Source organism: Tyto alba, unplaced genomic scaffold (assembly GCF_018691265.1).
Source record: "Tyto alba isolate M040663 unplaced genomic scaffold, T.alba_DEE_v4.0 Super-Scaffold_18, whole genome shotgun sequence".
Classification (NCBI taxonomy): Eukaryota; Metazoa; Chordata; class Aves; order Strigiformes; family Tytonidae; genus Tyto; species Tyto alba.
The window spans coordinates 21,806,025-21,833,032 of record NW_024881280.1 but is presented as its reverse complement, the minus strand read 5'-3'; the positions used below and the strand labels follow the sequence as shown (position 1 = coordinate 21,833,032).

Sequence of the window (27,008 nt, the reverse complement as noted above, 5' to 3'; positions counted from 1 at the left end):
ATCACAGGATTGCAGATCCAAGTAACTGCTGGTTTGTGTAATTGCTTTATTTGTGAAAAAGCCAAAGTGCATGCATGCAAATCCCAGAACCGTAAAACCTTTGGAAGTGTTTCTTAAAGCTTCCTATTCCTTATGATGTGATTTTTTGGTTTCATTAGCACTATTCTGTGCCCATGTAAAGTCACCTTAAAATGCAGGGTAGAATCTCTCCAGTATAAATGCTTTCAACTAGTCGAAACATAGCCTGAGCATATCAAGTTCCAGTTACTTTCTTCTCGTGTGCTCTGCAGGGGCTATAAAGAACAGACACTAAAAGGCTGATAGTATGAGCTGGGAAGAGATTTGCATGGCCCTGGAAGACTAAGAGGACAAGGATAGCTTAAAAATGAGTTTGTTGATTGACTTCTTCTCACTAGTTGTTACTCCAAATGTGGGAGCACACTGGTTGAGAGCTAGATCCTCTACTTTTAGACTATTTTTCCCTGACTGGTTTTGATTAATCATGAAAGCAAAGCACTGGGCCCTTAGACTTTGCCAGCCCACAGAGGCAGTCTGTGTCAAAAAGAGCAGAAGCCCCAATTTGAACAGTATCCCATTCCTGTGAAATTTTATTTCCAATTGTACAAGGTGGTTTAATAGGCAAGAACACACATGGTTGAAAGCAAGTAGGTACAGAGTCTGTTCTGCAGTATAAAGGAGGCATTAGGTTTGTTTGTAAATGTTTGCATATCCAATCTGTCTGGCTAAGTGCTAGACTATGCCTGGTTATTGTGCAGGGTAAAGGAAGAAGGTGGGGAGGGGAAACAAGGCAGCTGGGCGTAAGTCTGGAGCTAAAAGCCTTTTCCCTTGTACTCCAAAGATACTAGATTACATACAGGACAAAGAGAAGGCAGGGTTTCACTTCCCCAGTACCCGTTAGCACAGAAAATTTTGGAATAAGATTTTCCATCTTACAAATGACTATGCGTTCTGGCCCAGATCCAGCAAGTCAGATAAGCGTGCACTTCATTTTAAGCACTTTTGTAGTCCCACTGACTAACATATAAATTTGGCATTCTGATGAAACAATGCAATCTTTATTGGGACTGGAAAAGTAATTCCTTCTTTCAATATGTGAATGCTTTCAGGAAAAGAGATACACAAACAGATCACACAATATGAGAATTGGAATCAGCCTTGATTTGAGTTCAAATCACATCTTAGACATTTTGTCTATGATTTGTTTGTTCGTCAAAGCCTTTAGCAAATTTTTGTTCTGTCTAGCTGTCTGTGAGTTACTGTGCATTGAGGATTTTGAGTCTGATGATGGTTCGTTACGATAAATAACATGGGAAAACTCATGTGGTATTTCGGTGTGCCTGGTTGTCTGAGCCTATCCCATTTATCTAGAAAGGTCAGACCAGTTCTGCAGACTTGTTTGTTAGAGGTGCCGCTCTAACCCACTGACAGAGCCAACAGGGAAAGGCATGAAAATGTTTGTGCCCCAGTGCTGGCATCCACAAGTAGCACATTGTAACACACTTTCACTCCTGCAGCCTGGAATGTGATTCTCTTTCCCTATCTTCTCCAACTGTCTTCTCCAAACGTTCCCTTCTTTAGCTCATACAGTAATAACAGCTTGGTTACAAAAGGGCTTTAGTCTGGCTTCACTAACAGTAAAGATTCTTTATGGCATTCAAGCTGGGATTTTATACAGTTATCGGTTCTAGCAGACAATGCCAATTTATCAGATCAAAACTGCCTGTGGAGTCATAGCCAGGTACAGGCACAGGATGATTATATTCATTTCATTACAGTCATCTGCTTTAGACATGGTAAGCAAGCAGCTGAAAACCTTTCTTGAATCTTACCTGGAAGCATTTCATTAACCTGATGATGAATTTTTGTCATTCCACCACTCTTTCACTACCAAATCTAAACACACAAATATATACATATTCAGATTAAAAGCTTCCCTTGGAAAAGAGCAAAGAAAAATACTAATCTTGAAAAAATGTTAGGAAAAATCACATTGGGGTTGATTTTGATTTAATATACAAGCTTTTTGCATCATTTATTTTGTCTAATATTAAGTAAAAATTGTATGGTTTAAGAATTGGTGAATTTTTAATGAATTGGGGAATTAGAGTTATCCATTTTTCAAATAAGGCTTTGCCATATCTTGGTCTAGATTACACACTACAAATGCTCTACAAAATATTGAAAATACTGAATTTTGTATGTAATAAAATAATATCTTTTCTTCCAGGTGGTGCAGTGATGCTTTTGGTTTATGAATACGTTTACGCATGGCTTCAGGACACAGTTGGTCACAAGTAGTGCTTCTGAAAAATGTGCTCTTTAGGATTCTAAAATACATTTTAATAAAGTAAAAGTGATTCTCATCCTTTGTGGTGTTGAATGCCCTCAGACTACACTGATATTAATACAGTTCAAAACATACTTGGTCTTCAGGACCGGATCTAAGAAAACACTTAAGCACATGCTTTTCTGTAAGTGCATAAGTAAATAACACAGTTGATATTTGTAATTGTTTTACCGGAGCAAGAGAAAATGTAAAGGAGACATAGGAACAAGTTAGTTTTTCAAGAACAAACTGAAGATTATAGTCACTGAATTATACTATGTAGTCAATACACTTTTTTAAAAATTTCAGCTTTCAGGGGATTTTAAAGAAAAAAATGGAATAACACTCTGGGGTCAGATACTAAGCTACTGTAAACTGACAGCTCCATTGACTCCAGGTTAAGAACATGACTCCATACTCTGCAAACTCTTGCATCAATCTTGGGTCCGGTTTCAGTTCAGTCCAGTACAATTTCAACACTGATAGAAGAACTTCTTAAGTTGTTGGGAGTTAGGATAGAAAAAGGACAATACAACTAGCCACAACCTTAAAAACACACATGCTGCTAAATGTCCTACTTGTGCTTAACCATATATATCATATAAATCTCACTCAAGTTACAGAAAATACCAAAAATAATTAGTCTGAATCAAGTTACATAAAAGTGCAAAACAACTGTGGGAATCATAAAAGAAATGAGTAAATAAATGAACAGAAAAACTACTGTCCTGTGATAAAATGCTCAATGCACCTTGAATGTCCCTTTAGCCTTTCATCACCACCATGGGATGGAAAAACAATGTTCTAGACTGATAGCACATATGCAGTTGTAATTAGCTAGACACTTGAAATGTGCTTTTCTATAAATAAAAAGTGTTGCTCTAAAGCTGAAATTGTTGCTTTTCCCAGTCACTGTAAATATAAATAATAATTTGGTGATGTACTCCTGTCTTTACTAGCCGTTCTAACTAGCTCTGTGAATTATGATAATTTCTGCTATGCTGATTGAAAATGTAGTTTCCGTTCAGTCAGTTGTGCCACTCTACAGTCTATTTTCAGAACTCTTTAAATAACATAAGTTTACACATTATTCTGTTATAAAAATGTTCCCATTATCTAAACATGTCAAATGAATGCATATCTTGCAATTGTTGAAAGTTTCTGTATCACCCCATACTACCTTCACACTGTTAACTTTAAATGTTTTTCCTCTTAAAAAGGTACAAACGTATTTCCCAGCAATCCTAAAGAAATATCTTTCCAGATTGTTGCTTGGAAAGGACAGTTCACATGTGAAGTCTCATCTCATGAGTGTTTTTAATGCATTAGAAAAGAAACAAAAAGCTAAAAATAGAAGTACATTCTCAGCACTTTCAAAGATGCTTGTACTAACATGCTCAATAAACCTCTCTTTTGTCTAAATTTGAAAACAGCGACTTCTCATACCTATACTACTTCATAGATAAAATCAATAAAAACAGCTCTGTTATAGTTTATCAATTTAAGGCAAATGTTCCTCGGTGTTGCATTTCATTATCAGTACTTAGCCAAAGAGAAGACACTACTAAGATAATTTTGAAAATTAAAAGCAAAATGCTTTATAATTAGTCTTTTATTAATTTAAAGCATTCAAAATATAAAAATAAAAGGCTTTAAACATACTGTATATACATATATAGCCTTCAGTTTTACATCCTTTCCAACATGTTTTTTTTTCAATTAATAGCTCAGCCTGATCTTTGATAAAAAGAGAACCATTAGAAAGCAGAAAACACAACATTGTTTTAGAAAACAAACCCATTAATGTGCCAGCCCAATCCCCCATCACTCCTGGTGTAATATGGGGTCTGATTCACTTTTACACTGGAGGTCTTCTGTACTGGGACCATGCAAACACAGTGGGGCTGTCATAGAAGGGAGTATTCAGCTTCACTGATTTCTTTGAAAGCATTTGACACTCGGGGAATGAAGTGTGGGCTTTTCAGATTAAAAACTTAAATTTGGCACTTGCATATACTGCATATTTCCCAAATTAATACATTCAACTCAGTGGGTTCACTGATTTATACTCCTGTACCTGACAGCAGCAGTTGATCCTTGCTTATTATTTAGGAAAAAAAAAAAAAAAAGATATATAAATATATATATCCCTTTTTCTCCTTTCTTTATTGTAAAGTGGCTCAAAGTTGTGTGGCTAGTAAACTGACATGTTGTGTCTTGCAGTTTACTCGTGAGTACAAGCAGGAAAATAAGTCCTTGGGCAAAGGAGTATTCTGCATTGTAGGTTTACATATAAAAAGAACCATATTGTTATGAAAATTCACACCAAAAAAATCCATCACAGGCAGTTCACCAAGAGCCAAGGTCAAGTACCTTTGCTCACTCTGAGCAACACTTTCTGTGCACAGCCCCACTGTCTTTCCATTTTGGGGGTAAGGCATTATATACAGCAGGAAGGTGCACGAAGAGCTGTACCTGAACACAAACCAAAAATGGTTCATGATGGTGTATTCCCACATGAGGAATATTTAACATCATGTCTTGTCCTTGCTTTATAAATCATCCTGGTTTAGCTGAAGACATGATAATGCAAACAACTGATACAAGCTAAGGATCTAAGTATTTCCCAAAATACACTAATGCCTTGTAGGAATGTCAGGAAAAGATGAGTTTTATTCCAGAAATGACATCTTGCTGCTCCAGAAAATTTTGAAAACTTTTAACATAGGCACACTTTGTTACAAGCTTATTAAATCTTGGAGCTCAAAAAACTGTGCTATGGAAGGCTTCTCTTCTCTTTTTCCAGGGTTTTGGTTTGGGCTTGGTTTGTTGTTTTTTTTTTTTTCATTTAATACACTTTGTTTGTGCTGTATGGGTAACAATAGGTAGACTTCATAATTCTATAATCCAGTAAAACAATTAGGTTGAAAGCTGAATTCCTGTTGCCAACTTACTCATTTATTGACTCATGATCTTTTTCTTATCTTTTCTTTCCTCCATTTTATTTTTAGTGGAGGGCTTGTCTAGAATTAAACCATTTTCTTTTTTATGTTATTAAGGCTCATCTTATTCCAGCTACAACTGCATAAAGGCAGAATAATGTTCATCATGTCACTAACAGTGTGGCAGAGTAGACATGCACTAGTGTGCATTTTACCTTTAGTGGTTTCAAAAAAACATTCTTTAAAACGTCTTCTGCTGAATAACAAGGGTTTCAGCATCACATAAAGCTAAGCAGCTGTCAAATCCCTCTGAGGCTGAAGGATACGGGATCACATCTGAGATCAGATCATTCTTTCCTTAGGGCCATAATACAATACCTGTGTTCTTTATAGAAATACAGTTCCATTAACTGTTTTCCAATGCAAAAAGCAAAGGTGGCAGCAGCCAGTTGAGTCCATTTATATTTCAGTGGATATACTGTACAAAACATATGTAATGGTTACTTAGATTATATGAAAATTTACCCACAGCTGTCTCAATGATGAAAGCTGGAAATCCACAAAGAGAGGACTGTATCTTAAGAGGGGACTGTATTTTCCTTCCCACTGAATGAATGTTTAATATGGTATGCAGATAAAGTGATAATTGAAGAATTACGTTTTCTCCTCTGCTTTAACTATCTCTAGTGTAATTTAAGTTATTGCACAACGTTTATAAAAATACACAATATATTAATATTCTATGAAGGATATGAAATGTCACACCGGGCTTAATTTTGTTTTTTTTCCACGTTCATATTCTGAACATACCTACAGCATGTGGAAAGCATTCTGGAATAATAGTCAGAACTTTATTATTACCCAAGGAAAACAGGTAAATTTCCAAAGATCAGAACGTTAGCTCTCTTGGGATTAAAGTTTAAAGCAAAATAACTGGCACAGAGTACTTGCCACTGGATACAGAAATGTAGGAAGGGAATTTGTTAATATTAAATAATACCTGTATCTAGCACCACCACCAGTATACCTATAAGGGAAAAAAAAATGCTTCAGGACAACAATGTAAACTTTACCAAGAGCCATATTTTACATTCATTAAAGCAGAAATTAAAGACATCTTCCTCTTTAAAAAGTTACAACATAATCTTGGGGCTGAAAATGCTGGACAAGTCAGCCGACAAAGATGGTACAATTCTGTTTCTCAGTGGGTTTGTTGACTGACATGGTTTTATAAGCATCTCTGCATAGGTTGCACACTAATGGCGTTTTCCTCTACAGTTTTCAGTTTTGTTCAGATATTTTCCACCTATTTCTGTTTGTACACTTAACACGAATATGGTGTTTCATGAATCTGGGAGGCTGGGTATAGCTGGAGAGAGTTATTTGGCTGGATTTATGCCTTTGAATCTTCTGCTAAAGAGATAATTGTATTTTATGAGATGTTGAAGCCTCCATTGTAGGCATAAAAACACAATGAAGAAAAACTTACCTAAACCTCATCACCTGAGGTTATCACCCCACCACACAAAGACAGAAAATAGCTAGAAAGTCACCTTTTTAACTTCAAAAGAAAAAAAAAAAAAGTAGAAATAAATGTACTGGAAGGTGAAAACAAATGCTGTCAAAAGCCTATATTTACAAATGGATAAAAACGCAAAGGTATTACTAATGCCTGACGATGGCAACATGCCAGAAGAATCTGAGAGCTGCCTATTGCCTTGGTTTTATATTTGATTACCAAAATCCAACAAAACAACCAAAAACTGATCTCTTAATAGTGGCGGATTGTATAACCTCACTGATGAAAGGGTTGTTCTCTAGGCAATTGACAAACGCCTCCCGTTTAGCCGCCTTTGCTGATTCGAAGCATAGCAGAAATTTCTGTGGTGATTTTTCTTTATTGCTTTTTACACAAATTTTAATAACAATTGCACATTTAGAAAGTCTATGATGATTAAGAATAAATACATGTGGTTTGACCAGGAGAGAATGGGACAAGGCTCCACAAGCCCTTTGAGGGACGCAAGGTCTTTACTTAAAGAGCGCAACACCACACATCTCTCAGTTTCTGATGTTGTCTTCAGCTCTTTCAATCCCAAAAGCCTTACGGGAGACAAGTCATGAGGAGAAATGCCAGGTATCACCGGCATGAAGAGAGCAGTCCGTGAGCCAGGCTCAGGGGACGACCAGCTAGCAGGCTCATGGTGGTCCTGGACTGGCTCCTGCATCAGAGCGCGGAGGCCGTGACCGAGTGGCTGCCCTCCCTGGCCGTCTGCATGCCCTTGAACGCCAGCGAAGCGGGGATGTCGCAGCTGTGGGGGGACAGCGGGGTGCCTCCAGCGTGCTGCCAGCCGTGGCTCGCCATGTAGCTGGACGGGGCAGCGCTGTACGTCATGTAAGGTGACACTTGGGCTGGTGTGGCATAGGGAGGCATGGCTGGTGCTGACACAAAACTGCTGACGGCTGGGAGGCCGTTGGGTGCCTGAAAGGAAAGGGAAAAATGTTTCTAAGAGATTAAGATACAGCGGATCTGCCATAAAAGAAGCTGCCCTCAGGTGCTGCTGGGGCTTTGTACAAGAACCAGGGCCAGTGGGGACACCCAGAGAGCCACCTAGAACCACTCTCCTGGTTTTCCGGGGCTCAGTGGCCCCCTTGTGCTTTGCTTTTAAGACCAGCTACCCCTCATCAGCCCTGCACACCTCTCCCAGCAGCCTGTCCCACACAGGGACCAGCAGCAGACGTTTAGGGAGCACACACCGTGCGCAGGGCAGGAACCGCCGAGCCCCCTGTACTCCCACCCACCTTCCCACAAGCTGTTCTCAAGGACTCCTTAAGCCCATGGTTGCCTCTAATCATTACATTTGAGAGCTACTGCTGGAGGTATTTGTGATGAGCACCTTCAGCTTCTTGGCAATGAGACCCATGGGTTGGAGCTGGTGGGCTGTAATATTTACCCATTTTTCCCAGATTTCACATGGGGATATTGGCCACTGTGGCTGGGCTCTGGCAGATAACGCTGTGGCACTTTAAGCTGCTTGTGCAGTGACCATGGCCATACCAGTGGCAGGAGAGACAGACCCATCCCAGTGCCTCGCCTACCCCAGCCCCGAAGCAGGGGGGGCTCAGCCCTGAGCTGCAGCAGGCAGGTGCAGGCACAGAGCCCAATGTAACGCTCCCTGGAGCAGAGAGGTAACAAGCAGCTGGGGGAGGTGGGCACGTCTTAAACTCTTTGGTAACTGTTTGCTCAGAGCATGAGTCAGAACTATAGTATTATTATTATTACTATTGATGATGTCTTTTAAAATGTTTTCTAGATACTTGGGATATAACCTTGCAAATGTTCTTTGCTCACAGCTTCTCCTGGTTTCAATAGGGCTTCTGTGCACAAAACAATCGCAGGGCTGGGTCCTTTCCTGCAAGCTATTTTCCTAGGTCCTTTCATAGGCTGAAGAGAAGGTTTTCTATTTAAATAGAGAAGGGAGAGTCCTTCAGTCTGCCACGGTAGTATTTCACAATGAATGACTCCTTATTTAAATAAAAAGTGTTTGGTGCTTTATTTCACACCCTGTAAATGCTTCTTCAGCAGAACAGGTACAAACCAAGATCATTTATCTTGTTTAAGCTTCAATTTGTGTAGTGTTTATGTTTTAGGACTTGGAGTGGTATTTTTCCACACAAACATTTCCTATCTTAATATGAAAGAACAGATATCAATTCAACAAATTATGTAGCATCTGCCATTTTTAATCATCTGGTAGAACCAGACCTCACCTGGATGGTGCAGAGTTAATAAATGAAACAGACTTTTGTTTCTGCTAAAACTTCACATGATGTTAACTTTTCACTTGTTCAATTCCTGTCTGGATTGCACCTGCCTAAATTTCCAGTATTTACCCCATAAACAGCACTGCCCTGGTTTCAGGTTCATGAGTTTCCTGCCAATGTAACTCACAGTTCCATTGGCTGGACTATCCTCTCATTGCCACTTGGGAAACCAAGCAGTAATCCTGCTGGAGTCAATATAAACGTGTACAGCAATCTAAAACAGCAGGAGACAGTGACAGGATCCCAGCCACAAGCCTCCGATAGGTATATTAATTAGTACAAAACATACAGCTGCAGCAGCAACATAATTGTCATTCCAAATCCATAAACACTTTGTTGAAGCTGAACTTGCCTAATTCTTTTGAAAATCCCAATATGTGACCTGACCTTCAACTCCAATTACACGTCCCCTACTGTGTCTCAGAATTACACTTTAGCCTTAGCTCTAAATATCAGTGTTTGCAACAATACTAATTAATACAAACCTTCAAATAATTGCACTGTAAATTAGTACACTTCTTAAATCACATGGAAAATTATTTCATTGAATTTACTAGAAAGTAAAAAGTGTGACAGGCCCTAAAAATCTGCTGTTCTGCCAAGCTGCCTACAATGTGTAAAGTGTTTTTCAGAATAATATGAAACGAGAACAAGCACTTCTTTTTTTTCTAACAAACAGCAACAAAAAACTTTGCATAGAGTCAGTAGAGCCACTACGGCCAGGTTGTAACACAGAGACATCAAGAGCCACAACCCAAAGGTAGCCTGCACAGGGAAGTACCCAAAGGGGTGCTAGAAGGAGAAAAGACCTGGGCTAAGTCCCTGAAGAGTCTCATAGCCTTTGAGACAGCACGAAATTCCAGCCTCTGAAGCTCAGAAGAGGTTTTTTGGACGCTGCGAGGCCACCCTGCTCCTCCAGGCTTGCCCACTCCCAAGCAGCCTGGTGCCATGCAGCTGTGCCTGGAAGGCCCTTTTTAAGTAGGATTCCCCACTATGAGTGGTCATGTCCTGTGAACCTTTGGCTGTGCTTTTGAAAGGATTCCTCCTAGGCTGCAGAGGAGGCACATGTCCCTCCAGCCTCACGCGTTATCACTGCTCCCTTCTACCCATGCGGCTCTGGGAAAAGCCAGAGCCCCCCTTTGCCACAGAGAGGAGAAAATGCTTCCCCAATGCTGCACAGGCTGCCATGCTGTGGGGACGCTCTCCAACCACTGGCACTTCCTCTTAGAGCTCTTTAGAAAGGGCAGATGCTCTAACAGCCTTCATCTGAGGACAAATAAGACTAGAAATGCTTCTTTCAAAGTTGTGCATAATACTGCATTATGCCAAGGGGGTTTTTTGCTTAATGCTTAATGCAATTACTTTGCCAAGCACCTCGCCCCACCCTGCCATCACAGGCCAAGAGTATATGGGTAGAGAAAGGCAACATTTAGTCCTCAAGAAATTACTTCCTGCTATGTCCAATGCTGTGTCCAGGAAAAAAAAAAAATCCCTGGAGGTGATGACTGTGTCTGTACACGTAACTAAAACAGACCAGGGCCCATTCTTTGGCCCTGAGGATGAGCAGCACCGTCCAATACCCAGCCCCACGGTCCACCTCTCTTCTGCCAGAAACAGAGTGTCCTCATCCATGCAGCCTTTCGGGCAGGGGCCCTGCCCAACCCCACTCTGGGACCATTCCTGGCCATGTGCTAATGGCCACAAGCTAGATCTGTGCCAGGCAATGTGCCAACAAACCACCTCTTTGCTGGTCAACCAATGCTCAAGCCTAAGTCCTGGTTTCCTGCAGCTCCTACAGACAAGGCTGCCAGGGGTTTCTCAGCAGCCAGAAGCTGATAACTTTGCATGGTCTGGGGCAAACCTGAGCTCCCTAACAGCTCACATCAATGTAGACATTGTTGATAAATATTTAATCCTATCATATATGTGGTCCCCTGCTTCTATTTATCATTGTGTGGTCTTCCTTAGTACGGTCTTTTGGCACAAAGTAAAATTAAAGCCCCTGAACTATAATTATTGGAGAAGCCCTAGTTTGTTACTGAATTACACCGGAGGTACTACTTGGGTTGTTATTGATAAAACAGATGGGACTTGACTAAAGATTCGCTAGTTTTTATAAAAGCTTAATTTAAAAGAATACTTGTCCTGATTTATAACAGAGAGAACAACCCTTTTGCTGACACGCACCCCCTTTACCTAAATTATAATTGTGATAACTGTTGTTTTTATAGTGTCTATTTTGAATGTGAGAAAGGTCTTGCCCTAACTGCTGAGGGCAGGGTGTGGGGGCAGTTGTTAGGGACCACCAGTTGTGACTTGTCAGAGGCCACCAACACTGGAAAGCTGTTGTCGCTGCCTTGCTGAATTAATGAATCATTCTTATTTTTGTTCCACTGCTACAAAGCTTTACCACTCAAAACCATGATGAAGTGGATGCCAGTAGGTACCTTCAGCCAAGCAGGCAGCACTGGGATGGGTAAGGACTGGCCTGGCACGGAGCACAGTTCTGCTTCAGGGGAGGTTTGAACCATACCCACAAATCATCCAGAGGCCTCCTCTGGACCAAATTTAAAGCTGGGGTGATAGAAAAGACCTCACCTTATGTGATTTAAAACTATGCTACTCAAAAAAAAAAAAAAATCTGATTTGCATCTCTGACTTTCATCAGTGAAGGACGACCCAATAATTTTAACCACAAGAGTTTTTACATCTACACAGCTTTAGATACAAAGTGTAGGTTATCAGAAGGGTTGAATCTTGTCTGTCAATCCAGCACTTTTTACAAACATGACATTCACTTAAAATAAATGGAGGAGATTAAGTTCCATGACCCTGTATATACTGGATGAATAATTCATCCTGCAGTATTTCAATCAGAGGAAATGAACACCAAAATCTAAACATTCATAATTAGGAGTGCGAGAACCCCATGGTGTTTATGGATTTTTAAAACCCTTAGAACTTGTTTTAAGTGCAGAGCTTCTTGAACCTGGTTTTTAAGTTTTATAAATATTTTTTTTTCTTAATTCAAACCATTGCTTTTCAAGGGAAATCTAATTTTTTAAAGCAAGCAAACAAACATGTAGCTCTAACTGAACAAGAACCTCTGCTGTGCAAGTGATAAGGGTTTCTGTTTGAAAGCAGTGACCGTCCAGCTTCTACAAAGACCAGAGAGAAACATTTGCTCTGAATTGCTGCTTCTATCAATGTTCTGAGACAACTGATAGAATAAGTATTTCCAAATTTTAGAGCTGCATTCAAAGCCTAGAACATGTGACCTCCCACCAATTTGCAAATTCAGTGAAACATGTTCTCACAAAGATACCTGCAAAACAGCAGTAGTTGGGTCAGGATCACAAGCTGGGTCTGGTGTCTTTCTGCCGAATTACTGCTGATACGCACCAGTGCCAGTGAAAGGAGTATCCAGGCTAGAATTCAAAGCCTAGATGGACATAAAGTCTTGCTTTATGTCACATAAAATGATGCTGCTGAAACAAATGGACTGCACGTATTTTCACCAGTGAAGGAGTTGGTTCAGTAGTTTTAACAGAGGGAATTTTTAGCTTTAGACACTTTAGGTACAGTACTAACTACAGACAATTTTGTTGTCATTGTTTATGGTCTGTTTGGGATACAGAGGGGTTGAGTGGATGAAAAGCACATCTAAAACCAAGCTAATGTGGGATCGTCTTTTGAACAAGTAATTTCCATTAGCTGTTTGGACTCCTGAAAGTCAGAACAGTTTCTCTCCAAACCAGAGGTAACCATCACACACACCTTGATTTCTGTAAAGAAGTTATGCTGATATAATGTGTCATACAGCTTCAGCCTCCTCTGTCCTGCATAATAAGGAGAGACAGAGCACAAGATTTTTGGACAAACTTCCCAACCAACCCATGTCAGACAATCTACCTGACTTTTTTTTTTTTTTCCTGCCTTGTCATGTTAATACCAGAGAAACAGACTAGCTAGATTCCACTTTCAGACTTCATGGTATAAATCCAAATTCTATATTGTAATTAATCGATATTATTTTGTTTTGTTTCATCCCCTTCTCTTCCTTCTCTGCCTTTTGCTTGCTAGGTATGTGTTCTCTCAGGATCAAAATTTGACTGCCTCTTGGGATCCCTTCCCATGTGGCTTCTAAAGGTTTCATAAAATGACCCAGAGTCACAGAATTCAAAATCACAGACCCGCATTTATGTTAGTTATCATTAATAGCAATAATGCAAATGATCTCACTTCAAACTTACATGAATACAAATGAGAGCAAATCTGATGCCACAGGTGGATTCCACCTCAGTTTTACAGCCTAACAAAAGTTTAAGTGTTCAAAATAATGTAAATTATTCTTATTTTAAAGGTATTATTTCCAATTATTTGAATCACTTGCCTGTTGTAATGTAACTGTTACAATATTTTATTAAACAGATAATTTATTGCATAGACTAAGAGTGTATGTTTTGTAGAAGTATTCCAAATGTTTGTGGAAAAAAAAAAAAAAAAGTGTTTCAGGAGAAACAACATAGGCTTCAAACTCGAGTTACCTAATTCACCAGCCCTAATGGGCTTGGACGGTGACTCAGCCCAAACTCCCTTGCTGGAATCAGCAGAAGTTCAGCCTGTGTCAGGACTTGGGGAACACACCTCTGGTGAATAAGGTTGTATTTCTCAATTCTAACACAGATTTGGATGGAACGAATCCTTCCTGTCCTTGCATCAGCAAGCTCAGCACTTTGCCTTGATCAGCATGGAGCCTTTCCCTGGGAGCAAATGGAAGAAATCTGCAAAGGGAGGATCACAACCATCTCACTGCGAGCAGCAGCTCCCCAGCAAAGGGGGGTGCTGGCAGTAGCCCCAGCTGCAGGGATGCTACTGTGGCTTCACAGACAGACACCCTCCCGCTGTCCATTTTTCAAAATGAGAAACTTAAAACAGTTTCTAGAAACACTGAATCTTTTCTGAATGTCCTGAAAACAGTCACAAAGTAGCTACTGGAGAAGTAATTTTTTTCCACAGCAAGGGAAAAGCACAGCAGGGAGCAGAGCTGAATATCTAGTCCTTCAATCAGAAGAGCAAATTATCTTAAAAACCCAGAGGATATCTTATGTTCTTAGTGACGTGCACACAATCAGTCAAAAAGGTTACGGCAACAAGACTAGGAGCAATCAAACACAAACTGCAAACATAAAGGAAGCAAACATGCTAAATCTCCCTTTCTAATTGGAGGTTAAATATAATTTATAAATCAAACCAACATATGGGATCCCAAGGGAAGAGTAAACAAATTTTCCAAGTAAAACATCAGCAGCAGGCCTGTAATGGAAATCTCATTTAGGAAAATGGCATTACCTAAAGATGTGTAAGTAATACACCTATGATTCTTTTAAGGTTTTAAAATAAATAACCTTCAATAATATTTTGGTAGAAAATGTAGTTAACTAAATTAGAGCTAAATTCTGAAGCTGCTATTCAGTGCTACAGCATCAATGGGAAAAATTACATGATCCTACAAATACCCATTCAGATCAGTGTCCCACTAAAATTAGATCAGTGTCCCACTAAAATCAACATGCCTACACAAGTAAGTCAGAGCTATCTAAAGAAGGATTACAAAAGTGAGCACTGAGTAAATTTCTCCAGTTTGTGATAACATTTTTTCTTAAAAATCTTTTTAAGAACAATGTAATAAAATTCCTAAGCTGCATGTGAACCACCTAGTCAGACTTGACCCTACAAATCAGGGTTTGATGTCTTTTTATAATGCTGAAAACTTTTCTTGCAAAAATCTTCTCGTATTAGACTATATATCCATATTCTTAGATGAATGAACTTATGTTACTGAACATATTCCCCCTTTGATTTTCTATGAATTTCACTGCAAGCAGAAGAGAATAAAACAGGCTCTGAAAAATGAGGACATTGTCATTAAATAATTTTGACATCCAAAAAATCCTGAATAGAAGGGGAAACATTTTGTAGGTAGGATATTACTTTGAAACATACACATTTATTTTCAAGACTGAACAGCAGTAATACACTGGAATTGAGGAGCTTTTAAAATAACACATGGGCAAGGGGTTTACACACAGTCTGTTGCTCAGCTGAGCTGGGTTGATTCCCAGAAGACTCAGCTTTGAAAAATGGAAAGAGACCTTTCAAGAATGGAGAATTACAGTATTTTTTTTTCACTGTAAATCGTACAAAGCAATGCTGGTATTCTAGTTAAAGTCACAATTAAAACAGAGTTACTTGTATGCTTCAGTGCTTTAAGATTCCAAACATAACTTGTTACCCAATCCTATACAGTGTCTCTTACAAAGATGCCATTTTCTTTACAGTTATTTCTTCTGTTACTACATTCAGTGCATTAAAATGTACTGCATGAGAAAATGACACTACTTCCTTCTAAAATAATGTTCATTCCCTTAATAATGAGCAGATCCCATTCCCCAAATTTAATGTGCTTTTTTATTAACTTAAAGTTGTTTCCTTTACTTATAGGCATCCCCAGCTGCACTGAATAACATAGAAATCAGATAATATCAATTGAGTGTTTTAACTATAGTTGCAACATGCATCAAGATCACTCTTAATTATATGTTCCTATCAAAATTTAAATCTCAGGCTCTTCAGGGAAATAAAAACCCAGTTTTGGAAATAGCAATAGTAACTTGAATTTACACACCATCACCGATCCTTTCCTAAAGGAGCCAGGGGCATTTTATGTCTTTTCCAAAACAAACTACAGCAGAAAAAAAAGAAAAAAAAAAGAAAAAACAACCACACACACACATACAAAAAAAAAAAAAAAAAAAAAAAAAACTCCTTCTCAGAGACTGAGGAATCCACTACAAAAACAACAGAGGAAAAATGAGGTAGAAGAAAGAGGCACAATGGAGACAGGCAAACAGCAGTTGTTGTAAAACCTAAGCACGCTCCGAGGGAAAAGGAAGAGGGAGCAAGGGTTTCCTATGTTTCTTCAGAACGGGAATGGATTCAGATGGTTTTCACAGTAAATGGAGGTCTACCACATATAGCACACCAAGCACATACTAATATGTCCACCTAAAATGTCTCCCAAAAGTAGATTATTGTGCAAGGTCTGCATGTTCACCAAATGGTTGCTTTCCATTCATACTCCCGTTTAAGAAGGATAATATAAATGGAAGTCACTGCTTTTCCAGCAAAAGTGATGGATCTTGGGATATATTCTATTATTTAACAAACCTCACAACCAGACTACGTCAAAATGGAGTGAAACAAATTCTATTTACTGTGAGTACAAAGCTTGATTTTGATGACAAAGACATAACTCGAGTCTTCCTTAGACATATATACTGTGTTTACAAGGACAAAAGGAAAGCTCAGGAAAAATATCATGCCATATCAGCAAATTCCTTTGAGTAGGAACTAACAACAGATTCCCATAGTTTTAGAATAGATTTGTACAGTAATTCTCCCTTGGTATTTTGGCAAAATCTAGAATCAGGCAGGGCACACGTGGACATTAAACAAGCAAATACGCTGAAAGGAATAAACATTTGTTCTTTCTACACTGATGGTTAAAATTATAATGTATTAACAAAAGGTTCTACAAAAAAAAATGCCTTCTTAATATATTTAACAAAATATTGTAGTGACAATACAGTATTATTTAAATGAAAGTGAGGGTGGAAGAAGGAGATTTACAGAGATATCAAAGGGATGCGTGATGGCTAGAAGCCAGGCAAATATGGGGTCAAACTGGTAAAGTCCCCACTTTGTCCTCTTCAGGGAGAGCCAAAACAGCAGTCACCTTTGTCTAAGGAATCTCTGATGCAGCAGAGACAATTACTAGGAAGCTGGTTAGTTAAGGAAGGTGAAATCACAGCCCATCAATTATTGAATGCCCATAGTAATTATGACTAGGTATGTAGGCAATTCCTGAGAGCTGATAAATTGCCACAGCAGAAAAATTCAAACACACCATACAGTCTTTATCTACTTCCCACTCTACTGCAAGCACCAGAAGACCTATCAAATCAGAAGACCTATCTAATCCCCCTGCCCCTGGCGCTCTGTTCCTCAGCCGTGATAGGTATCTCCCACCACTCTCTCCTCAGTCCCTGGTCCTGCTTGTCACAGTGGAGCTCCTGGTGGGTTGGGGTCCTTTGAGCAGAGAGTGCTCAGAGTGCAATTTGAGCGTCATCATCGTACCATTCACTCACCTCTCTGACTTTCTTTATTAGTTTCATCCGGGTGGAGTGCCCTGAAGCCATGTGGGTTGGTGGGCAGGGCACTGTGTTTTGGCCGTGGAAGCAGGTGGCCAGTAAGAGGCAGGTCTCACAAATGGGGTTCGAATGGGGTGCCATCCAGATCACCTGGGAAGGAATCGGGTGCATGTAGTGGGATCAGCTCATGCCCCTCACCCACAACATGCAATGACATGGATGCCTAGACCTCGAGCAAGCCATCTTAGTGACAATATTTTAATAACAGGCACTGGCCTGGAGATCCTAATGAGCGTGACACAGAACCAGACAGTGTCCAAGCCAAGGTCTGAACCCCTGCACCAGTCAAGAACTCTACTAACAATTCTGCTAGATACTACAGCAAGAAAACAAGTAAGCACCTCTCCTCAACACCCTCCCCACCCTGGGTATGAGCGAGGAGCGGGAGGTCCGGACCTTGATGATAATTGATGGATTTTGCACAAACCCATAGCTGGAATTCAACTGCCTGAATCCTGAGTTAGAATATAAGATGCTAAATAAGTAATCTGCTAATTAATTTTTCAATTAATAATCCATGTAGGATGGTCATGTAGTTGGCCATAGTATTTAAGGTTACACTCTCATCTTATTCCCAGAAAAGTTACCATATGTTGTAGGTTCTAAGCACTGCTGATAAAAACAATTACAGATGCTTTGGCCACCACATATACAGTTCATCGTTCATTCACAATCAAAGATCAGGAAGTAAATATTTACATTGCCCACATTTTCTGTGCAAATAATTGTCCAGAATTGCACCCGCAATTATTTGCAATCACTTGTGCTAAAATGGAGCCTTCCCTTTATGTGTTTACAGCACATGGAGCTCATGACCCCTAATCAGAATAAAACCAAAGGACAGGGAGTGCTGTCCCAGCAAAGCCAAAAACTCAACCCACTAACAGCTGATGAAGTTCAACGGAGACAGAGGTGAAGCGATTGCTACTTTGGGATCTGCCCAATATGTCAGAGGAAGACTTCACTCAAGCCATGTTCACAAGTCCCTCTGAATTAGGAGGAGTGTTTTCAGCAACTCCAGTAGGTTTGGGATCAGGCCTCCAAACAGTACACCCTTCCCAGGAGCAAGCTTGCAATAGCCACTTGCTCTTAGACCCCCCCCCCCAGTTACAAGCGTTTTCTCATTAATGAGTATCAGCTCCCTTTGGCAATATGCACATCTGCTTCCTGTAATGCACACAGCAAATAATTCTGGAAAAAAAAAAAAAAAAAATTTCCAAAGCTATTTGCCTCTCAACAAATGGTACAGAGATACGTCAGCTCATCTGCATTTTCATACATGTGCAAATACAGACCGCAATTTCTTCAGTGTGCACATCCATGATGTTAGTCCAGCAAGTCACAAGCATCAGATGTCTGAAAACTGTATTTTAAATATGATACATATTTATTAAATATTTTCATTTCAAATGCAGGGTACAAATGGGTTTGTATTTCAGTGATCTTGCCTTTTTGTTTTCTTTTCTTAATGCAGCTGTCAGTATAAGCTGAGTAATGCATAAAATACTCAGAATATTCATCCTTTGTATTAATAATACACTGACCCCCAACACCACACTGAATGTGCCTCTCCGTATAAATACTGCAATAGAACTGAGCTCTGTATGAAATGTGTATGACCCAAAACTGTTGAGCTCTTAGAAAAATCTATTTTCCTTTTCAGTTTCTCTGATTCACGGTCGCTCTGTTTGCAAAGCCGTATGACAGATTTGTGAATATGATGCACCAGGAAAATACGATGCAATTGTTTACATATAAACAACAACTTGGGACATCAGGTAATTAAAAATGAATAGAAACTTGACAAGGCACCTCTGTGATTTCCTGGGGAATGTTTGGTACAGAATCACAGTCTGCTAGGCAGAGCTTTCAACTCCCCAAACCCAAACACCGAACAACATCGCACACAAAGGCCCCAGAGACACCAGGAAATTCATAGTGCTTAAAGTAAAAAATGTTCTACAACCAGAGGTTCAGTTTTGTGTTAAATGATGTGACTGTGCATTTCTCAGGCAAAAATGTGAAGTCTTCCTGCCTCTTTTGTGGAGTCCTTTCCTAGACAGAATTCCCACTGATGTCTAGGGCAAGGGCTGAAATGCAGCCGTTCGAACCACCGAAGAGATCAGCCTTGGCTGCCGGCAGGCAATTCTGGGAGGTCAGAAAGACTTGCGCCTGACAAAAGCCTACAGGATCCCGTCTGTTAAAACAAATGTATATGATTTCAAAGAAGGGATCAAATAAATATATTTTAAAAGTACAGAAGACCTTGTTCATTGAGCTCAAATTTTCTAGCTGTTCTCATGCAGAGGGAGTTTCCGGGGGATTTCTTGAGAAGTAAAATATTATCTTCCATGACTAAGGCTGGGGAACAAGTCCTTCAGTTGCTTAATAGCTATGGAGCTATTTGCAAGCTGTGGACAGGTGAACCTTCAGTGTTGCTGGGGCTTAAAACGTATAGCTGATATTTGTTGGGAACAGCAGAATTTCCTATCACTCACACAAAATCCTTTGTTAATGTGCTTCAGAGCACATTCCCTTTGCTCCCGTTTTGTAATTGGAAAGCTTAAGTAAAACGCGCACACTTGATTCCCTGCTGCTCTACTCCTCTTGTAGGCGTCTCTGACTTTGTTAATACAAACATAAAACTGGAATATTACAGAACAGTCACTTCTCTTCTCTGGGAGAAATCTGCTGTCTGCCTTCTTAAGACTCAGCTGTTGTAACAAGTTTTGCCCAAAAGAGATGAGGAAAACAGCATTTACCCTGAACTCCAGAGACAGAACCTATTTCACCGTAGTCCTTCTGGCATATAAATTATGACTGTGGCTTCCCCATTTTCCACCATTCCAGATACCCCTTTGCTAGATCCACACAAATTAACCAATGTTCTTGCATGTCCCCTGCTCCTTTATTTATACCCAAATCAGTACGCATTGCAAGAGACTATTAAAAGACCCAAGAACGTCAGAGGTTTTTGGTGAGACTTCACTGTCACAGTCTGTCACCCCAGACTCACTGCGCCTCAGCAAACAGACAGCTAGTAAGTCAGTGCTACATGCAGAAAGAGTTCGGTTCATAAATTTCACGTCGTACCTGGTTGGAACAAACCTTTGGGCAAAAAGAATGTTGTGAAAACTGCAAAAAAAATCACACTTGCACATCCTTATTTGACATGATTTTTTTCTGGATACATTCTAAATTATCAAGGTAGGAAACTTGTGACAGATGAAGTAATTAGTGCACACGTGAATAAATTCTCTGACAAGCAAGTCTGAATACTACATGAATAGACTGGCCTATACATTAGAACTTTCCAAAGCCAAATTCTATTTACCCATATTATTACAGGGAAGAAGGGGTGGGGGGGAATCTCCTCCATGTCTTCTTTTAGTGAGCAGTGTTCTAAAAGTAACCTTTTAGATAAATAGTTTTTATCTTTTATGCCCTTTTAAACTCTCTGGACAATGTATTTTTATAAATGAATTCCATTTTATTAATAGCAATTTGCTCCATTTTTAAATAGCAAAAATGTTTAAATTACATTTATCAGGTGATCTTTCAGGTTGAACAAAACCTTAAAGTAAGACTGGTATTGACAGTAGAGCAGGGATATATTATGAAGATGAAAGCGTAAATATTGAAAGAATGAAGAAACACTAGAAAATAATTTCCGGCACCAGCATTGAGAATAACCCGATTTACATAACATTGTTCCTCAACACATCTGTTGAGATACATGAGATTCTGACAGAGGCAATGGTTCCTAGCTCATGAGCCAGATCCTGAGAATATTTCAGCAGAACTGTGTGCAGTAGGCCCAGCCTGGAACCTAAGACAATGCAGCCGCAATACAGCTGTTCTTAACAGAATAATGACAAGCTATTTCCAACATTTTTAGTAAGACTGCTAACACTTTGTTTTGTTTTTAAAGAAAATTGTGGAAGGATGAATATTAACTCTAAATCTAACTTTAATTCTATCTTTGACCATACAGTCATGGCTATACTACAGTGCACATCATTTGTAATATGAAATGAACAGAGTAATAATGGCATAATAGAAAAATGTAATACAAGACAAACAGGACAGCATTAAGGGTGACATACTGTTTGTAAGGCAATATATAAAATTTAGGGCCTTACAATGTTTCCCACTGCCTCATTCACCTCTTTGCAAGCATTCCCGCAGTTTGCATTCCACATCTTGAAATTGCAAGGGTCTGATTCAGCTACTCTCAGCACCAAATATAAGCTGCAAAAGCCTCCTGGACATGGAATCCAAAACCAGACACAGAACTCGAAAAATATGTCCAAACCCTCTGTCTTTGAATGGGAACACGCTAAACAGAGATGACGGTTTTTCCTCGACTTCGTTACAAGCGTAACAAATGAATGGCGGGGAAGTCGAGGTATCTGAGACCCTTCTGATACGTTTTGAAATGTTTCCATCGCATGGAAAAAAGCTTTCAAAACGTGTGCTTTCCCAGAGAGTAACAGTTGAGCCTTTTATAGCTTTTCTCCTGGCATGGGATTTGATTAGCGAGTACAAAGATTTAGACAGAGATTTATTAAGTAACAGTTATATTGTGTTGTAATTAAAACGTAGGAAATTCGCCGTCTACTTAAGCGTTTAAAAATGCTTAATGTAGGAAGCAATTACACCTCATTTTCAAATTATTCCCCTGCCTACAGAGCACGCAGCGGACAGGGCGAGACGCGGCTTCAAGGGCGGCGGCGGGACGTGCCCGCTCCCCCGGCCCGGGGCTGCGGGGCCCGGCCGGGGGGGCGGCTGCGTGGCGATTCTCGCGTGTCCGCGGAGCGGGTTGTGCCGCGGCGGGGGGCAGCGGCCGGAGCCCGGGCCGGCCGGGATGAGGGCGCTGCCCGCCCCCCCGGGAGCCCCTCGGCCAGGAGAAAGGCGGGCAGGGGTGTGCGGGGGGGGGGCTGCGGCGGCTGTGCCGGGGGGGGCAGCGGCGAGAGGAGCGGAGGAGGGAGCCGGGCTCTTTCCCGACGTCGCCCGTCTTGGCGGACTCGTTTGCAAACCAAAACCGAGGGAAGGCCGGCACCGGCTCCGGACCCGGAGCGGCAGCCCCGGGCGAGGGCTACAAGCCCGAGGCCGAACTCAGGGGCCCCGTGCATCACCGCCCTCCCCCCGCCTCTCTCTTTACCTGGCTGTACTTGGCCTCCTGTTCCAGGGAGCTCTTCTCCAGCCCGTTCACGGCGTGCTGGGCCGGGGGGGGGAAGCTGTTTCGGCCCAGGCTGCTCCATTCCTCCACCTTGGGGCTGGGGTAAGGCGAAGTGTCGCTCACTGCTGTGAAACACGGAAGGGAGAAGGGTTAGAGACAGGGGCCGGGATGCGGAGCACTTTGCTCCGGGCTGGAGGCGGCTCCCTCTCCCCGCGAGTCGAAGTCTGTGGGGCAGAGCTAAGGGGAAGCCTGTCCCTGGCCCACTACACCTCGCTGAGCCTCCCGGGAGCCCCTGGAGGGGGAGATCCGGAGGGGGGAGAAGGGAATCGGGTCCCTCCGAGCAGCTGATGGCAGCGATCGCCAGCCGAGCCCGCAGCTGCCTGAGTCGCTCGTCCCCGCGTCCCTGAACTGGAGGGACGGAGCTGCCCCCCCGGCACTTGTCCCCCGGGATCTCCTAAGGCAGATTTACGGGAATCGTCTCGTGTGTGTGTATGTGTGCGTGTGCCAGTCCGCGGACAAATGATACCCCCCTGTTAGAAATAACCCTGACACCGCTGTAGATGAACCAGTCTCAAAAAAATGTGGGGACTAAAAAAAAAAAAAAAAACCCAAACAAACAAAAAAAAAGGAAAATTAAAAAAAAAAAAAAAAAGGAGGAAGATAAGAAAGAGAAGAGGGGGAATATAAAAGTGTTCTGATTTACATGCGCATCAGCCGTGGTGCGGGAATAGCAGGCGGGCAAATTCCCAATTCCCCGAGCCCCACCGGGGAGCCCGGGGGGACACACGGCTCCCCCCGCCCGGCCGCCGCCGAGCCCGCGGGCCCACCGGAGCTGCCGTGGGAGCGGGCTTCCCCGCCACCCCACCCCACTCGGCCCCTCGCCGAGGAGGGGGAAAGCAACAAATCTGAAGTTGTCTTAAGAAATTGAGCTCTCTCGGTGAGCGCCCTTTTCTGCTGATCTCACACTTTCCCATGAATAGGGGCTTCCTTTCCGTGTCAGCAAGGTCAGTTTATCCTATAAATCAAGGGCGAGCAGCCCCCATCTGCGGCATCGGCCGCTCAGCAGCCCTGGCTCTCTGCTGGGAAGGGGAGGGGGTAGATTTTACCCTGCAGAAAGATGTGTGCAGCTCTGAGGGCTGAGGAGACAGGGCAGATACCGAGGCACCCGGCAGTACCGTCGGAGGCCGGCCTGCCTGCCAATGTGGTGTTAATAAAAGAGGAACTCACTAAAAAAACCCTCTCCATTTCTCATGTGATTGTAATGTTCTCATTCTTTTTAATGTTCATTGCCAACGCTACCTCTCCCCAGCCCAGAGCAGAGATTGCCAGGGGTGTATTTGTTAAAGTCGACTCAAACACATTTGTTTGTGCCAGTGTGGTCTGAGGGTAAAGTTTATATCGTGAAGTAAAGGGCAAAGAAGGACAAAACTTACATATTTTTGTATGTATGAATATAAGTAAAACATACTTGTGTGTGTGAATTGCTTGAAATAAAAAAATACCGCCTTTTTGAGAAAAGAAAAAAGAAAATTATTCCGCAATGCCTAAAGGATCAATTTGCATTTGAAGTGCTGCTGGAACCGGATTGTTGCCGTTAAAAACTCAATGAAAACAGAAATCTCAGCTCCCCCTCCCTCCCTCCCCACCCCCCCACCCCCCACCCCCCCGCTAATTGTGAGGGAAGAGTGGGACACAGAGATCGCTGTAGGCGAAGGTTATTTTAGACTGTTGTTTTAACCACATTCACTGTTCGTTCACTGGCAGAGACCGAAATGGAAAAAATGTCCCTTTCTTTGCGGCAAAGCGTAGCGAGCGGCTGGGAGACGCGAAGCAGTTTCCAAGCGGAGAAACAGAAAGAAGGTGGAAGGGATAAAACGATAAAACCTTGGGGGGTTGGTTTCCCCGGACCACCGCTTCGGAGGAAAATGCAACATCAGAATGAAAGCAATTAGGTGACATTTGAACTTCCTGCCGGAGCAAATTTGGCCTGATTGCGAAAAGTAGAGAAAATGGACTTCTCGGTAAGGCCAAGGCGGCGCCTGTGACTGGCAGGCGGCAGCGAGCCCCGGCCGGGACCGGGACCGGGACCGGGACCGGGACCGGGACCGGGACCGGGACCGGGGCGGCCGCGGGGCCGGGCGCGCCCCGGGGCCGCCGCTCCCCTGACCGTTCCCTCCGGCCAAGGTCCTCGCTTCTCGGGTCACAACGGCAGCGGTACCGCTACCAAGCCCGTAGGTACCGCTTGCTGCTCCGCCTGCAGCCCACCCCAGCACCGCCGGTGTGCCCGCGTCCCGAGGGGCATCCTCCGGTAAGCTCCGCGCCCGGCTCGGGCGGGGGGGAAACGCGAGCGGTTTGCCGAAGCAAACCACGAAACTTCCTCCCGACCCTCGGAGAGGAAGGAGCCCAGGAGCAGGGGACCGAAACGCTCCGGCCCTGCCTGGCTGCCGCTCCGGCCCCCGGTCCCCCCTTCTCACCTTGGTCTGTGATGGACCGGATCCCCAGGATGTCCGTCACCGAGTGGGAGGACGGCCACGTCCTGGGCATGGCCATGGTGCTGGGGATCGCTGGCACCCCGGGAGGGGTGGGCACCTTGGCTCCTGCAGCAGCGATGGGGCTGGGGTAGGAGTAGATGTGGTTGTAGGGCAGAGCAGGCTGTGGGGGCGGCTGGTGCTGCTTGTAGGATTCGTAGTGACTCTGCTGAGACAGGTTCCCGATTTTGTTCCGGAGGATGCGGCTGATGGAGCTGACCGACGGCACGTTGTACTTGTCACACACACCATCGGCCAGCAGGCGATCCCGGATCTCCCAAGCGAAGATGCCCGGATCCCTTTGTTTGTAGGTCCGGATATGTTTTACCACCGTGGGGGTGGTGACCCGAGGCTTGCTGCCTCCGATAGCCCCCGGTAGGATGGAGCCGGTCTCGTTGTAGCGAGCCAGGATTTTGCTGACACAGCCGTGGGAAACGCGGAGCTGCCGGCTGATGTCACACGGTCTGATACCCAGTTGCGCCAGTTCCACAATCCGCAGCCTGATGGCATTGGGCAGGGGTCTCCCGTTGACAAACACCCCCCCGAGCTGGTTCACTTCCCCGAAGGCAGGTTCTGCAAGCAAACGCACAAAGACACCCGTCGGACACGGTGAAGGGCTCCGAAGGGGGCATCTGAGCTGTTCCTCATCATAAGGCAGATGTCACAGCTCGGGGACACCCCGGTCACTCCATGCACGCTTCTTTATAATAGTGGGATGCTCCCGAAATTGACATTGGGGAGAAAAAAAAAATAAAAAGAAAAAGAAAACGAGGAAAAAGAAAATGAGAGAGAGGAAAAAAAGGAAAGAAATAAGAAAATCCGTGGCAACAAATGTCGGAGCTCTCCGGATTGTGCATCAAGCATGTTCCAAAAAAGCACATTCCAGAGATGAAAAACGAGATCGCCAACAGACAACTCAGCTTTATTGCCACAGGAAAAAAAAAAAAAAAAATAGAAGACGAAGGAAAGAAAAAGAAAACAAAAACATTTTCGAATACGTGGGGGAGGGGGAGGAAGGAAAAGTAGTGGAGGAAATTCTTTTACATCTTGGGAGAGGCAAGGGCAACGCGGTGCTTCTGAATCGCGACTAACTTTTTAAAGACCGTTTCTGGTGCTGTTAGCGCCTCTCGCTTAACAGCACAATTACACCAGGCTGTAAAACAAACGTGCTAAAATGTTAACTGCTAAGATCGGTGTCAGGAATAATATACAACGTGCCACAGGCTCCAGCCATCCACTCGGCTGCGATCCTGCCTCGCACTCCCCTAATAACACCAATAATAAACCGAGCAGTCATTAGCTTTATCTCTTCCCTGCTCCTGACCCTTAACGTGTTCTTACAACTTGTAGGAACACGAGCAAAGTCAATAAGGGAGCTGCGGTGGCGGCACATGACAGCGCACGGGTGCTCCCTCTCTCTTGACAGCACTTGAACCCTCCTGCAGCTCCCAGGCACTTACCCATTCCTCTGAGCGGGACACCTCTGGGGCTGCCCTAAATCCCAAACGGAGACCCACGCCCAGGGGACAGGCTCCCGGCCTCCTGCGCTCCCGGCTGCACTAGCCCCCAAGGCACTCCGGTCGCCACCGAGGAGGTAGCAGGGGCGTGCGGGGAAAAGGGCTACAAGGAAATCTGCTTCCCGGCGAGAGAGCCTTGACTTCTGCATTTCAACCTCAGGGCAACGTGGGCAGGGCTGGGCTGGGCCGGGCGCCACCGCCCACCGCGGCCCCGGGCCCGCCCCCGGGGCGGCCCCGCCGCCCTCCCAGTGGCCAGGGCAGATGACGGACAGCGCAGCGCGGGCGGCCCTTCCGCTCGCCCTCGCAGGCGCGCTCGGCACCTGGGGCCCCGCCACGACAGAAATGGCCACTGCCTACCTGCCCGGCGGTAAGTTGCGCGGAAAGCGCAAGGTGA

The 27,008-nt window shown here is 43.1% G+C and overlaps 2 protein-coding genes across 4 annotated transcripts in view; one reads left to right on the top strand and one right to left on the bottom strand.

Moving 5' to 3' along the window:
• The window catches only part of SLC25A21 (solute carrier family 25 member 21), a 264,536-nt gene extending 260,756 nt beyond the window's left edge, over positions 1–3,780 (top strand). For all 3 annotated transcript variants that reach the window (XM_042790921.1, XM_033008569.2, XM_033008568.2), the window contains one exon: positions 2,249–3,780. In XM_042790921.1, the coding sequence (XP_042646855.1) occupies positions 2,249–2,319 (71 nt within the window). In that variant the 3' untranslated portion in view covers positions 2,320–3,780. The remainder of the gene's footprint in view (positions 1–2,248) is intronic.
• A 3,515-nt stretch (positions 3,781–7,295) lies between these two features.
• PAX9 (paired box 9) lies at positions 7,296–26,733 on the bottom strand. Its single transcript, XM_033008627.2, has 4 exons — positions 26,558–26,733; positions 25,044–25,670; positions 22,552–22,694; positions 7,296–7,771 (listed from the first exon to the last, which is right to left on the bottom strand). The coding sequence occupies exons 1-4, from the start codon at positions 26,559–26,561 to the stop codon at positions 7,517–7,519; spliced, it is 1,029 nt and encodes a 342-aa protein (XP_032864518.1). The 5' UTR covers positions 26,562–26,733; the 3' UTR covers positions 7,296–7,516.
• Positions 26,734–27,008: the final 275 nt, after the last annotated feature.